Genomic DNA, 13,388 nt, shown 5'->3' with positions numbered 1-13,388 from the left:
CAGGATGGCTAACCGAAGGGCGAACGATCCTGATCATGAAGGATCCCTCAAAGGGTGCAGTCCCATCCAACTATCGGCCAATAACCTGTCTCTCCACAACATGGAAGCTCATGTCAGGCATCATTGCAGCTAAGATAAGTGGACACATGGATCAATACATGACCGAAGCACAGAAGGGCATTGGTAGAGATACCAGAGGAGCCAAACATCAGCTCATGGTTGACAGAACAGTCGCACAAGACTGCAGGTCCCGACGTACCAACCGGTGCACAGCCTGGATTGATTACAAAAAAGCCTATGACTCGATGCCACATACATGGATCACTGAATGCTTGGAGTTGTATAAGGTGAACAGGACCCTAAGAGCCTTCGTTGCGAACTCGATGAGGATGTGGAAAACCACACTTGAAGCCAATAGCAAGCCACTTACCCAAGTGTCCATCAAATGTGGCATATACCAAGGTGATGCACTCTCCCCACTGCTGTTCTGCATAGGACTGAACCCCCTAAGCCAAGTAATCACCAAGACAGGCTATGGATACCGCCTCAGAAATGGAGCTACAATCAGTCACCTCCTCTGCATGGATGACATAAAGCTGTATGCTAAGAGCGAAAGGGACATAGACTCCCTGATCCACACAACCAGGATCTACAGCAGCGACATCGGGATGTCATTCGGGCTTGAGAAATGTAGTCGGATGGTGACTAAGAGAGGGAAGGTAGTCCGCACTGAAGGGGTCTCACTCCCTGAAGGAACAATAGCAGACATTGAGGACAGCTACAAGTACCTCGGTATACCACAAGCCAATGGCAACCTCGAACTGGCAACAAGGAAAGCGGCTACGGCCAAATACCTCCAGTGAGTGAGGCAAGTCCTAAGAAGCCAGCTCAATGGCAAGAATAAGACCCGGGCAATAAACAGCTATGCCTTGCCAGTGATCAGATACCCTGCAGGAATAATAAGGTGGCCAAAGGAAGAGATTCAGACCACCGACTTAAGACCCGAAAGCTCCTAACCATGCATGGAGGGTTCCATCCCAAATCCAGCACCCTGAGACTGTACGCAAGCCAAAAGGAAGGAGGCCGGGGACTAGTGAGTGTGAGAGCCACTGTCCAGGATGAAACATCCAAGCTCCATGAATACATCAAGGAGAAGGCTCCAATGGATGACGTACTCAGAGAATGTCTCAGACCATGGGGAACAGAAGATGAGGCGCTGGAAGAGGGACCATCATGGGAGGACAAGCCCCTACACGGGATGTACCACCGGACCATAACTGAAGTGGCCGATCTCAAGAAGTCCTATCAGTGGCTAGAGAGGGCTGGCCTGACAGCACAGAGGCACTCATCCTGGCTGCTCAGGAGCAGGCCGTGAGCACCAGGGCCATTGAGGCCCAGATATACCGCACCAGACAAGACCCAAGGTGTAGGTTGTGCAAAGAGGCACCTGAGACAATCCAACACATAACTGCAGGGTGTAAGATGCTGGCAGGGAAAGCCTACATGGAACGCCATAACCAGGTGGCTGGCATAGTCTACCGAAACATCTGTGCGGAGTATGGACTGGAAACCCCAAGGTCAAAATGGGAAACACCTCCGAAGGTAGTGGAGAATGACAGAGCGAAGATCCTGTGGGACTTCCATATCCAGACTGACAAGATGGTAAAAGCGAACCAACCAGATATCGTGATCATAGATAAAGGGCAGAGGAAAGCCGTTGTAGTGGATGTACCGGTCCCAAGTGATGGAAACATCAGAAAGAAGGAACACGAGAAACTCGAGAAATACCAAGGGCTCAGAGAGGAGCTGGAGAGAGCCTGGAAGGTAAAGGTGACAGTCGTGCCTGTGGTGGTCGGAGCACTCGGGGCAGTGACCCCCAAACTAGATGAGTGGTTGCAACAGATCCCGGGAACAACATCGGACATCTCAGTCCAGAAATGTGCAGTGCTGGGAACAGCAAGGATACTGCGCAGAACCCTCAAGCTTCCTGGCCTCTGGTAGAGGACCCGAGCTGAATGAGGGACGGACACCACCCGAGGGGGGGGGGGGGGGGGTGAGACGAGGAATTTTTTATTTTTTTATACTGTATATAGACAAGCGATGACCAGCCGGCTAAATGTCACCAATTTTTTTTTTTAAGATAACCCAATCTCATTCAAATCCTGAACTGAATATCAACTTCAGAAGTATGGAATGCAGTGGCGAGATTTAATTAATATGAAGCAGATAGCGTTTGAGCAAGACAAGATAAATAGGCATACGAAGTAAGGGCAGAAAAAAGGGTGGGTGCATATATGTGTGTGTGAGAGACAGCGGATGAGTGTAAAATGAGTGTCTTACCAGGGGGTGTGACATAGAGTCCCTAGAGTTCTAATTATCGCTGTATGAATTATTACATCTGTAGAACACGTTTGCATTCCCCCACACACACACACACACACACACACACACACACACACACACACACACCTCAGGATCTCCCCTGGAGTCGCTCACACACACCTCTGGACTGCTCATCACTGCAGGCCTTCTTCCTCCTCTCCCCTTATCTATTCTTATTCCCTCTCTTCCTGTCTCCCCTAAACCATTTCGGCATCTTGTGAAATCTCTCGAATTACATTTATAACAGTCTACAGTGGTATTGGTGACAAAAAAAAATGTTAGTGTTGATTAGACATGGACTTCAGGTCCAGAAGTGAATCCTCATATCGTAATGGGTATGTTTATAATACAGCTCTCAGTATGATTAAACCTACAACCATAAACATATTGCTAATCGAATGCTTGCCTGTTCGTGTTAATCAAAACTGAGTAATCTTTTGAAAAGGCATAATACTGGACAAAGCTCTTCGTAATGGATCCAATGAAGTGGTCAGTGAGTGCATTTAATATACAGTTAGAGAGAAAAGCATAGAAGGGGGGGGGCGAAAGGAAAAGACACTGTAAAAATGACAAGCGTGTTGTCAGTTGTATCATGAGTGCATACGCCATTAACTAATGAATCCCAAATGCAAAGACATTAGATGTCACTCTTCTTTGCATGCCAAGAGCGGATTATCTCCCCACTATTGACATTGGCTGAAATCATGGGAGCCAATACATGATTGATCTAATTCCTCCATCCATGTACACAACCGTGTAGTCTCACAATCACGATTATGGACTCACATGTGTCAAACAGAAGGCCCCTGGGACCGATCTGGCCCATTTTATGTGGCCCGCGAAAGCAAATCAAGCATGTCAACCTCCATGATGCTTGCTAAAATCTGAACCAACATTTCAAATTGTCATATTTAATAAATAATAACTCTTGAGATATTGCAAGCGTTTTCTCGTTATGTTATTACAGGGGTGTGGTGACCATTGGAATTTTGGGTGGATTCCTGAATGGCTCGTCCACTCCTGGATGAAATTGTCGAGCATCAAGGTCGGTTGGTACACAAACGGCCCTCTGAGGGAAGTTGTAACTGAAATGTAGCCCGTCACAAAAATGAGCTTGACACCCTTCAGTCTGGTCCTTGAGAGGCCCCATCGAGCCTATAGATGTCTGCCTCCACCACACCTTGTTTAAATGATCAGACTTGTTCACATGCTTTTAAAAAGATGGTCATGAGCTGATCGTTCGAATTAGGAGTGTTGGAGGAGCGACACATCCAGAACAATCTGGATAGGAGCTCTTAAGAACTGGACTTGATCCCATGCTCTACTCTAATATGCGCCTTGCCAACTGCTTGAACAATTAAACGCCTCTTGAGGAAAAAAACCCCAGCTTGTTATGAAAGCAGCATCAGAAACTTAAGAAGGGAATAATTTGTTCCCCATCCAATTTCCAACGCATTAGTAGCTAGGAACCAAAAATAGATGCTTCGAAAGTAATAATTCTCTGTCAACCAATCAACAAATCTTCGTTTGTACGCCTGCCCAAAGTAAAGCATTTGGAAAAGACCTCCTCTCAAATTAAAGGCCTTGTCCTGTCTGAGCTTGAATAAATGAAGGCCATTGGCCATTATTTGAAGAATTAGGGTAACTCTCGAGATAGCCTACCTGGTACGGATAGAGCGTAACTCCTCCATTAGTTCTGTTCATATGCTGCTGACCTGCTGTGTTGTTACTGCTGTTCGTACTGCTATTCCCTGGACTGTTTACTGCACTCACAGTTTGCTGTTGGGCCAAGGCCGTTTTTGCAGAACCAGGCGAACCGTTCCGTCTTTCCATCCCACCTCCGAGCCCCAGCGAGCTGGGTTTGGAGCCCAGTCTGTGCACTTGTTGGTTCAAGGGTGTACAGGATGCCGTCTGTCCAGCAGATGGACTCCCGTGACCAGGGGCGGACAGTGCGTGGCTGGAGCTTGGTGTCGGGGTCTGGCTGAGACTCGGGGAAGGTGACGGCGATGAAGGACGTGTGAGGTGTGAAATGGCAACGGCGGATGACGAGGAAGAGGAAGGGAGCAAAGAGGAGGGCCATTCTCTGGATCCAGAAGCTCCCTGGGATGCGTAGCGCCCAAAGAAGGGAGGAGGCGACGAAGAGGGAGACAAATCCCACTGGTCCAGCGTGAGCACCAAGCGCACGGCTTCCTGTTTGAGCTGCGTGAGGTGAGTGGCGCACACGTCACAGCGACTGTCATGCTCGTTCCATGCCCGCCGGGAACTGTTGGGGAATTGCAGCTTATCATGGAGGAGGAGGGGGAAGGACGGGTCCTAGGGGAGGAACAGAGAAACACAAGATTTTAAGCCGTAGCACAATGAGTTGCAAAAATTCGACTTTATTTACTTTATGACTTTCAGGACACTGCAGCCTCATAGTCATAGCTAATGTAGTGGCTCATTAGCATGACTTAGATGCACTCAGCGTGGGTTCAGTTTCCACTCCGTGACGGTGTGAATGATGCCTTTTTCTACATGCCAGCTGGGATCGCCTCTGCCACTCTAAACAGGATAGGCAGTATGTACAATACTCACTTGTTGCAGCACACCAGAGACATCCTGTTCAGACGGAACATGTCACTACATCATCATCGAGGAGGCTCGGCAGCAAGAAATGAATCAAATTGATGAACTCTCCGATCAATAAGTGACACATTGAGATTCACGTCTGTGAGCATATCGTCAATAGGCGGATAATCTGTACGCATGGCCTCGCATTCCCTCTTGCACACATCCATCAAAGCAACAGCTGATGAAGCGGCAAACCAGGCAGAAAGCAGATCAGACAGTGAGTGACTTGGGCCTGCGGAATGAACCCACGAGCCAAGCAAGGCAAATGGAATGAAAAAAAAAATAAAACATCTTCAAACAATTTGATGATGAATTAGCATTTAGACAAGATTGACAAGAGGTGATGAAAAACCCCATTCAGCTATGCTTGTGAACTGACTGTTGTAGGGCACCCGTTGGAATATTGTGGTCCCACAAACAATTTGGCCGTCTAACGATTCGGAATTTAGTCTAATGGTCCAAATGTACAAAAACAATCTGGTCTGCCAAAGGTCTCCATCGGCGGTGCCCATTCAGTAGATCTCCAGCTACCAGTAGCTCGCGAAGGGAGTTCGTATCTATCAATCACTCCCCGAGCCAAGAGTTTAACTTTTGGACAGTGAGGCAGACACGCAGACGATAACCACACTGCAGTCCAAATTTTCACATGTTTTTACACCTCCAGAGGGAAGCCCTTCCAGACCCAAATTAGGTTTCTGTACTACAACTGTTTATGGGGTGAATCTCAGTCTTGGTGGCCTTTTGGTATGGCAGTGTCCATGTCATACACTGTCTGACACAGACAAGCGGGCATCTATTAAGAAAGGACCTCATACAGTTTCTCACTCGATCAATACAGCCTGTGTGTGTGTGTGTGTGTGTGTGTGTGTGTGTGTGTGTGTGTGTGTGTGTGTGTGTGTGTGTGTGTGTGTGTGTGTGTGTGTGTGTGTGTGTGTGTCTGTGTCTGTGTGTCTGTGTGTGCGTGTCTGTGCGTGCGTGCGTGCGTGTGTGTGCGTGTCTGTGTGTGTGTGTGTGTGTTCGCACAAGGCTGCATTTCATCTGATGGTAAAAGGTAGCCTCTCAACCAGAGAGCAGTATCAACAAACCACAAGTACACAAACACACACACAAGATGTGCACTGGGATAAAAAGTGCCTTGTTACTGAGACAAACTGACAAGAAAATAAGTTTTAAACATTGACATACGAGCCGGCAAGTGTCCAAGCACGCCTAATCCTGACTGGCGTGACACACCACACATACATTCATCCGGCATCTCGAGCTGACTGGCGCACAGCAGAATTGCCCGTGATAGTCATGAATGTATGTCTTGATTTTTCACCGTAGGCTCAATAGTTTTTCTGTGGATGTGCAAGATAAGCACAGACAGTATACTATCAGTCGACTTTAGATTTGTAGTATTTTCGCAGTCCATCTAGCCTGGAGAGGCTGAAGTACAGTATATCCAAGCTTATTTGCTGCAGACTATCTACCAGTCAATCACCGGGTGCTTCTGAATGGGGCATTGAGTCGGAACTGACACCACACCCACTGCACTAAAGTCTGCAGTGTCAACCATTATTAACTCATTCACTCCCAAAGACGTTTTTAAACGTCTTTTCAGACTTGGTCTGGAATTGGCTGGTACTGAATGAGTTAAACCAACAGGCCATTTTGCCCATGACAAAAATGGGTGTGACACCCCTGCTGTAGGTTACTCCATGGGTAATATTGGTATTATCTTTTTTTGCACTAGTGGAGAACTACATTGCATATGCTTAGGCGAAATATGTTGATTCAACAGGCGTACCTCAAGCTGTGGCCAGTGGAGAGTAGTGCAAAACTGATTATCTATCTATCTATCTTTTTGACATCTTGACCCACACGACCAAGAAAACCTGGACTCGTATATGTTTACTGCAATACCAGAGTGTGTGGTGTATTCGCAATGACCATTACAGACCAGCACACACAGCCACTATGTCTACTGACAATTGCCTTACTCTGTCAACTAACTGTAGACTTCCCTGGTAACTACATTGTGGTTGCAAACTCTTCCACTTGTCACTTTTTATTGTTAGAATGACTTGGGTGACTCAGTAAACAAACTCTCAACACAACCAGCTGCCCATCTATTGGCAAGAGCACGATCTTCAGGTTCCTTCCTAATTGGCGATCCTTGTGTTTTTCGTCACAATCATGGCGTCGGCTGCCTCAGCCGCACTCTTGAATGGGTTTAGCCTTGACGACTGTCGGCTCGTACTGTTTTTGAGCAGACTGCCGAGAAGAAAAAAAAAGACTCTGAAGACAGCCCACACTACAGGGTAATAGCTCAGGATAATCTTTTAGAGACATCAGACAATTGAGCCTTTCCTGGCTTTAGCTGCAAGGGGGATGCTCAAATCCAAACCGAGAAACAACTTGCCGTATGAAATAATTTACTGACAACTAGTCTGTAATGCTTTTGTGATTTAACTACTGAAAATAACGTTCCAATCAATAGCAATTGGTTCGCCGGTCTTTCCTTATTGGTGGAAGGAATTGACAGTTCTGTGGAAAAAGGAACATATAATCTCATTTGACTTCCCTCCCTGCTCTTATCAGCCATTTTCACTCTCTCTCTCTGACATGCACACACTGAAGGAGCAACGAAGTGGACATGCTGCTCGATGCGTGAGTTGAGGGCCTTATTGTACCAAATTAGAAAGATTGGAGTGGCAACCAAGCTCCCTGATTTGAAAAAAGGAACATGAGAGGTGTGGGTTAGGTGGTGGAAGGGGGCTGTGGGGCTGGGAGGTTGTTCATTCTGGGTGTAAGAATCATTTTAGTGTGCACTGTTCACAGACATTTCATTTCACTGAATTGTCTCTCCTACGCGCTTCTAGATTTGCCCTATCCACTCAAATCCCGTTTAGTCTCTTACTTTTGCAAACAGTTGTAACTTTATAGATTGGCCTGCTTTCCGCTGGTACAAATACCATCATTAGCCCCGTCACATGTTGTTATGTTTGCGGACAAGCTCCAGCTCAATTAGAAGAAAAACAATTTGATAGTAGGATGTGGGCAATTTTATTTTCCGAAGACGATGCCAAATTGTCTTTAAAACCTGATAATCGGCCCCATTAGCTCATTAAAAATATTAGCACAGCGGTGGCTAGATAAAAATGTCTTCTGTGAGTGTGCTGCCTGTTCCCTCCACTCCCTCGTCATTCTTCCAGCCATGTCGCTCGTCTTCGAGTTCATCAGTATTCCAAGAGCGACTCCATCAGTCTCGCCGCCCGATAGGCGATGTGTGCGCCTGATTCATTTCCTCCGACAGGGACGGACAAACACGATGTGTGCAGGACGTGAGGGAGTGACAGAAAAAAATGTTGTGAGGCCGAAAAGGCGGACGGAACATTGACCTTAGTGACTTGTGGTTCGGTGACAATCACTCTATGCAACGCCGTGTGCATGTTTGTGCGTGTGTGCCCGTGTAGACTTGGCAGAAAGGGATACTAAGATTTGATGGGAGATGTCAAGTTGGTCATGTTACACCCTCAATATTTTTCTACAAGTGTGCACACCATAGATACACTTAGTATTTCAAGTATTTGGACTGACAATCAAAACCCAACACACACGACGGACACACATACTGACTTGCAGCCTTTACCAGAGTGCAATGGATCACAATCCATGACATATCTGCAGAGGCACAGTGAGGTAATATGCTGACTTCACGTGGGATCTTACGAGACCTCAGTTGAGTGTCAAATGATTCACGCTAACTTTTTGCTTTTTGATTGGCATTTTGCGGCTTTTTTATGACAACAATTTATGTTAAAAGACATTATGTGAAGTAATCAGAATCACATTCTTAATCCAGCAGTGTCCTAGTATCTTTGCATGGCATCAAAATCAACATACACTGATGACAATTTTGTTAAATTGACTCCATTTTATTTCATCAAGTGGTTGCAAAAAAATAAAGTAATCTGGATCCAGATACATTTTTAAAGCAGGTATTACGGAAACATTTTCAGTCCATTTTTTAAAGTAGATATCGACTCTGGCAATCTGGACAAACTGAATGTAGTAAAGTGGGGAGTTTGTGATATTGGTGCAGAGCAGGGATGAATAGATGTAAGGAGAGAGAGAGAGAGAGAGAGAGAAATCGGATGGATGATGAGGATAAAAGTCTGAAAGACGAAAAGAGGGAAGGCTTGGTGACAGTGAAGGGATAAAAGGGAGAAGGCTCAATTTAGCCCAGTCCTATGCTCAACTTTACCCCATGCATGGGGTGAATTTGTACCTTTTTGACAGGTTATATCACCAAAACGGCTATGTTCACGTTGAATCTGCTTGTTTATAGGGGCACAATGTCGCACATGCAGGGAACCGCCACTGGTTTTGGTATTAGATGACATTTGTAATGCTAGTGTGAGTGCAGCCCTCGACCGTTAAATCCTTTTGTGTCTCTTCTTCTTCTCATCACAAAGAAAGGAAGAATAGAACAAAAATTCTGATTTAGAAAAGCAAAAAGCATCAATGTGTGTGTGTGTGTGTGTGTGTGTGTGTGTGTGTGTGTGTGTGTGTGTGTGTGTGTGTGTGTGTGCGTGCGTACGTGTGTGTGTGTGTGTGTGTGTATACAAAATATAATCAGTTCCAAGTGAGTGACCAAGGAAGGCAACCCCTCTGTTTCCCCTCCAAAACTCATTTAGCTCCCATCATATCATATATATTCGCTTTCATGCGCTGGATGATATGCACACATGAAGCCATATTCCCCAGCAGGTCTGGGATCAGTGAATTCATGCAGAAGAGACGCAGACGGTCCCCTGCACCCACATTCACGGCACATACACACCTCCATGCACGCAAGGCAGAAGGCGAGTGTGAAGCTATGATAACGGGATGAGCAGGGAGTAGAAATGGAAAGAGCGAAAAGAGAGTGTGAAAATGCTATAAATTTCAAGTAGGATCGACAGTGATCATAGAACATGATATTATGGAGAGTGACAGTGTGTTTAGGTGTAAAGTATTGAGTGTGTTGTCCAGCATAGAATCAAGGTCCATGACACTTTATAAATGGTTTCAGTGACACGCCAAACACACACATTCACAAGAACTTTCAAGATGCCGTTTGTCTGCCTCATTGTGTATGCTTTTATTTGGCAATTATCATTAAATGTGTGTTTTACCCTCACACTAACACAGAGCCATGTCATCCTTCTCAACCATTCAGTAAGAATGATGAAGGAAAATCTAATTAAATAATATATTTTTGAAGTTAATTTACTCTATATATTGCCTTTCAAAGATGGTTAATAGCATTTTAATGAAGTCATTAAAACCAAAAAAAAGCACAATATGGTGAACTGTTATGAATGAAAATGTAATGTTATGTTATCATTCTAACATTATAATTGAGGGAAAATACAAATGACACAAATGAGTACAACTATAAATATTGGAAGATATTGATCTAAGTTAAAATATTTAAGACAATGAAACATTCAAATTTTGCGGTATTTTAACAGATAAAGGTTTGTAGCTCAACATGCTATTTGCGCACCGTCTTGTGACCAAAACAGGCTAGCTAAAACTCAGGCTAGCAGGCTTCCTGTGTATGCCGTGATAGCTAGCGTAACGACAGATTGATGACATGATGGCTTGAAGCTGAACTCGCTAAAATGTTCTTTTCTTTATGACTGGTGTGTTTAGACAAACGCTAAATATACGTACAGGATATAATTTAGATATCGCTGACGTCGGGTCGAATCCTTGTTTCTCCAAAATAACGCCATGTTTGTTCCCAACCATCGACATTGCATTGTCAGAGACAACAAGCCAACACTTTATATTTGTCAATCGCTAAAGCATATTGTCACACACACATGTGGACTGACCAATAATATAGATCTGTGGAAACAAAATGAAATCTAACCACAGCAAAATATCCTGGATTGATATTATTTAGATAGAAACACAGTTGAAACCTAACCATGGAATATTGTTATCTTTGGTAGCTCGTGAAGGCATCTTGTACAAAACAAAAACACATTGCAGATATTTGTCCCGGTCCCCTGCAATGGGATTAGGCCAGTTATCCATGACAGAAGTGTTTTACCTATTTCCAAATGTGCAAACAGGCAATTATGTGCTTTTTAATGACAAAACAATCGGCAGCATGATGCTATAGTGGTCACTGGTCAGCACATCTGTCTCACAAATTCAGTTTCGGCCTTCCTTTGAGAAGTTTGCATGTTGCTTGAACGGTTTTCTCGAGTATGCCGGCTTCCTCCCACATTCCACAAACATGCATTTTAGTTTAGTGAAGACAAAAATGGTCTATAGGTGTGAATGTGTAAGTTTGTCTCGATGCACTATGGCTTGCAATGGGCTGGCAACCAATCAATGGTGTACCCCGCCTCTTGTCCAAGGTCAGCTAAGACCATAATGTGGTCAAAAGCTCTAGAAAATGGATGGACAGTTGTAAGAAAAGCACAAAGAACCATACCAAATCCATTTGGCAAACAGACTGAGCCAATTCTAAGAATAATTATTTTGCCACAAGCTGCAGTGATGAGCATCCAAGCTGATTTGGAGCGCTTTGATTCTACCGCCTTTGGAAATTATGTAAATGTGGTCTTCGTTAATTAGAAAATACAGGCTTATGATGGTTTAAAAACAAACAAACAAATATTTTCTCATGTGCATAATATTCTCTTTTGATTGTCGCTGTCCAAGAGGTATTAATGGAACAATATGTGTAGAATTGTGGTTGCAGCTTGCATCAATCCAAACAAAGCATTACTATCTGTGTAGCATCCCAATTTTACAGAAAATAAATGTCAAATTATTCAATCTCACTCAGTATGAACAAAAGATGAGCAACCCACAGTCAAATACACTCATAAAGGTACTCTACATATCAAATTGGTATGAGAAAATGAGCCACTGTGCAACAGTGAATATGAACAAAACATATGTAATCATTTTAAAAAGATGAATGAATGTTTCAAGTTAAGGTCAAGTTTGACATAAGCGGAAACACCGTTTGCGCATCATCGTCATTTGGTGTGCTTTACTGTAGGTGAAAAATACTACTGAATTGAGTGTGGGGGGGGGGCGAGAGATTATGACCCTGTGACTGCAAAAGAAAGAATACATCTATCTAGCTAGCTGCTAGCTAGCTAGATAGTCAGTAAACAACACATAATTGCCTACTTGCACATTTGGATATAGGTAAAACACTAGCTAGCTAGCTAGCGAAAACATAACCAAATTGCATAAATGATGCCGCGAGACAGCATGTTGTTAATGTCCAGAAACCTACCTTGAATCCTGCATGTAACATCTTTAGACTTATTATGTGTCCCTTCTTATCCCTTTTCGAAAAATTTTAATCACACTGGTAACTTCCCATTCCCTCATATGATCCAGTAATAACTGCTGGAAACAGTGTGAACATGCACACACATGCATTTTAACAAACAAATCGACACACTTGTGATGTTGAGATGCAGCAACAAAGAAAAAATGCAGTGATGTTTGCATTGCTATGGCGATGCGGAAATTAATTAGCTTACTGAGCGAAGTAGCTGCAGGGGAATGTAAATAACCTGCTGTATTGTTGTTCACTTGAGACTTTCAGTGCGTTTGCATCTTCACGTTTGGATGTGTGTGCGCCACCGAGCCTTCCCCTAATGGTCATTTGGGAATAAGTAATTTTGGTCATCTGAACATGCCTTCAAACACAGACCTAACTAAAGAGCTGTGTGAAGCTAATTACACTTTGCTCATTGACTGTGACCAAACCTCCAGAAGGCAGCGTGGCGGCCCTCCATCAGACTGAGCCCGTGTCTCAGATTCGGTCGCTGTTAACGGCCTCCTATAAATCACCAGAAGTGTTTTTTACAATGCATCAACGTCCTCGAAAACACACGCACCACCGCCAGGCGTTGAAATATGAGGGTTGTCTGCGTCCCCTTGTATAATCCATGCAAGTCGTCCCTCAGTCAGGCTGGTGGTGTGTAGATTTTGATGCGTCCTCGTAAATGGTTGCATCCTTGAAACCTTTGAATGGCTACATGCAAGAAGCACGGTCCATGTGAATGTCCGCTGATAGCCTTTTGAAGCCCTTTCAATGATGATGTTGATGACAAGCTTAACTTTGACATAGAATACTTTCATGCAGACCTTGACAGCCATAATTAATTGGTTGGGTCAGCAATACTACAAGGATAAAACGCTGCCCACAAAAACAGGGTTTTGTACAGAGTGCATTCACATGTGGGTGCAAAAATAGGTTGGCTTGACCAGTGAGTGTTTGTAGTGGGATAATAAACTGTTTTAAGTGGGTACAAAATACTGAAAACAGATGCGCCACATGTAGCAATCGACTCTTAAATGTCTGTGCCCAAGTTTGAACA

General features: G+C 44.3%; 1 protein-coding gene across 1 annotated transcript in view; it reads right to left on the bottom strand.

Annotated features, from left to right (window-relative positions):
- The window catches only part of kif26ba (kinesin family member 26Ba), a 74,073-nt gene that overhangs the window by 42,776 nt on the left and 17,909 nt on the right, over positions 1-13,388 (bottom strand). Inside the window, exon 3 of the mRNA XM_086107254.1 lies at positions 4,045-4,695. Within this exon, the coding sequence (XP_085963380.1) occupies positions 4,045-4,695 (651 nt within the window). The remainder of the gene's footprint in view (positions 1-4,044; positions 4,696-13,388) is intronic.

Source organism: Hippocampus guttulatus, chromosome 3 (assembly GCF_054856545.1).
Source record: "Hippocampus guttulatus isolate MCC_2025c chromosome 3, RoL_Hgut_1.0, whole genome shotgun sequence".
In the NCBI taxonomy this organism is placed as follows: Eukaryota; Metazoa; Chordata; class Actinopteri; order Syngnathiformes; family Syngnathidae; genus Hippocampus; species Hippocampus guttulatus.
The sequence above is the reverse complement of the archived record's forward strand: the minus strand, read 5'-3'. Positions and strand labels throughout refer to the sequence as shown.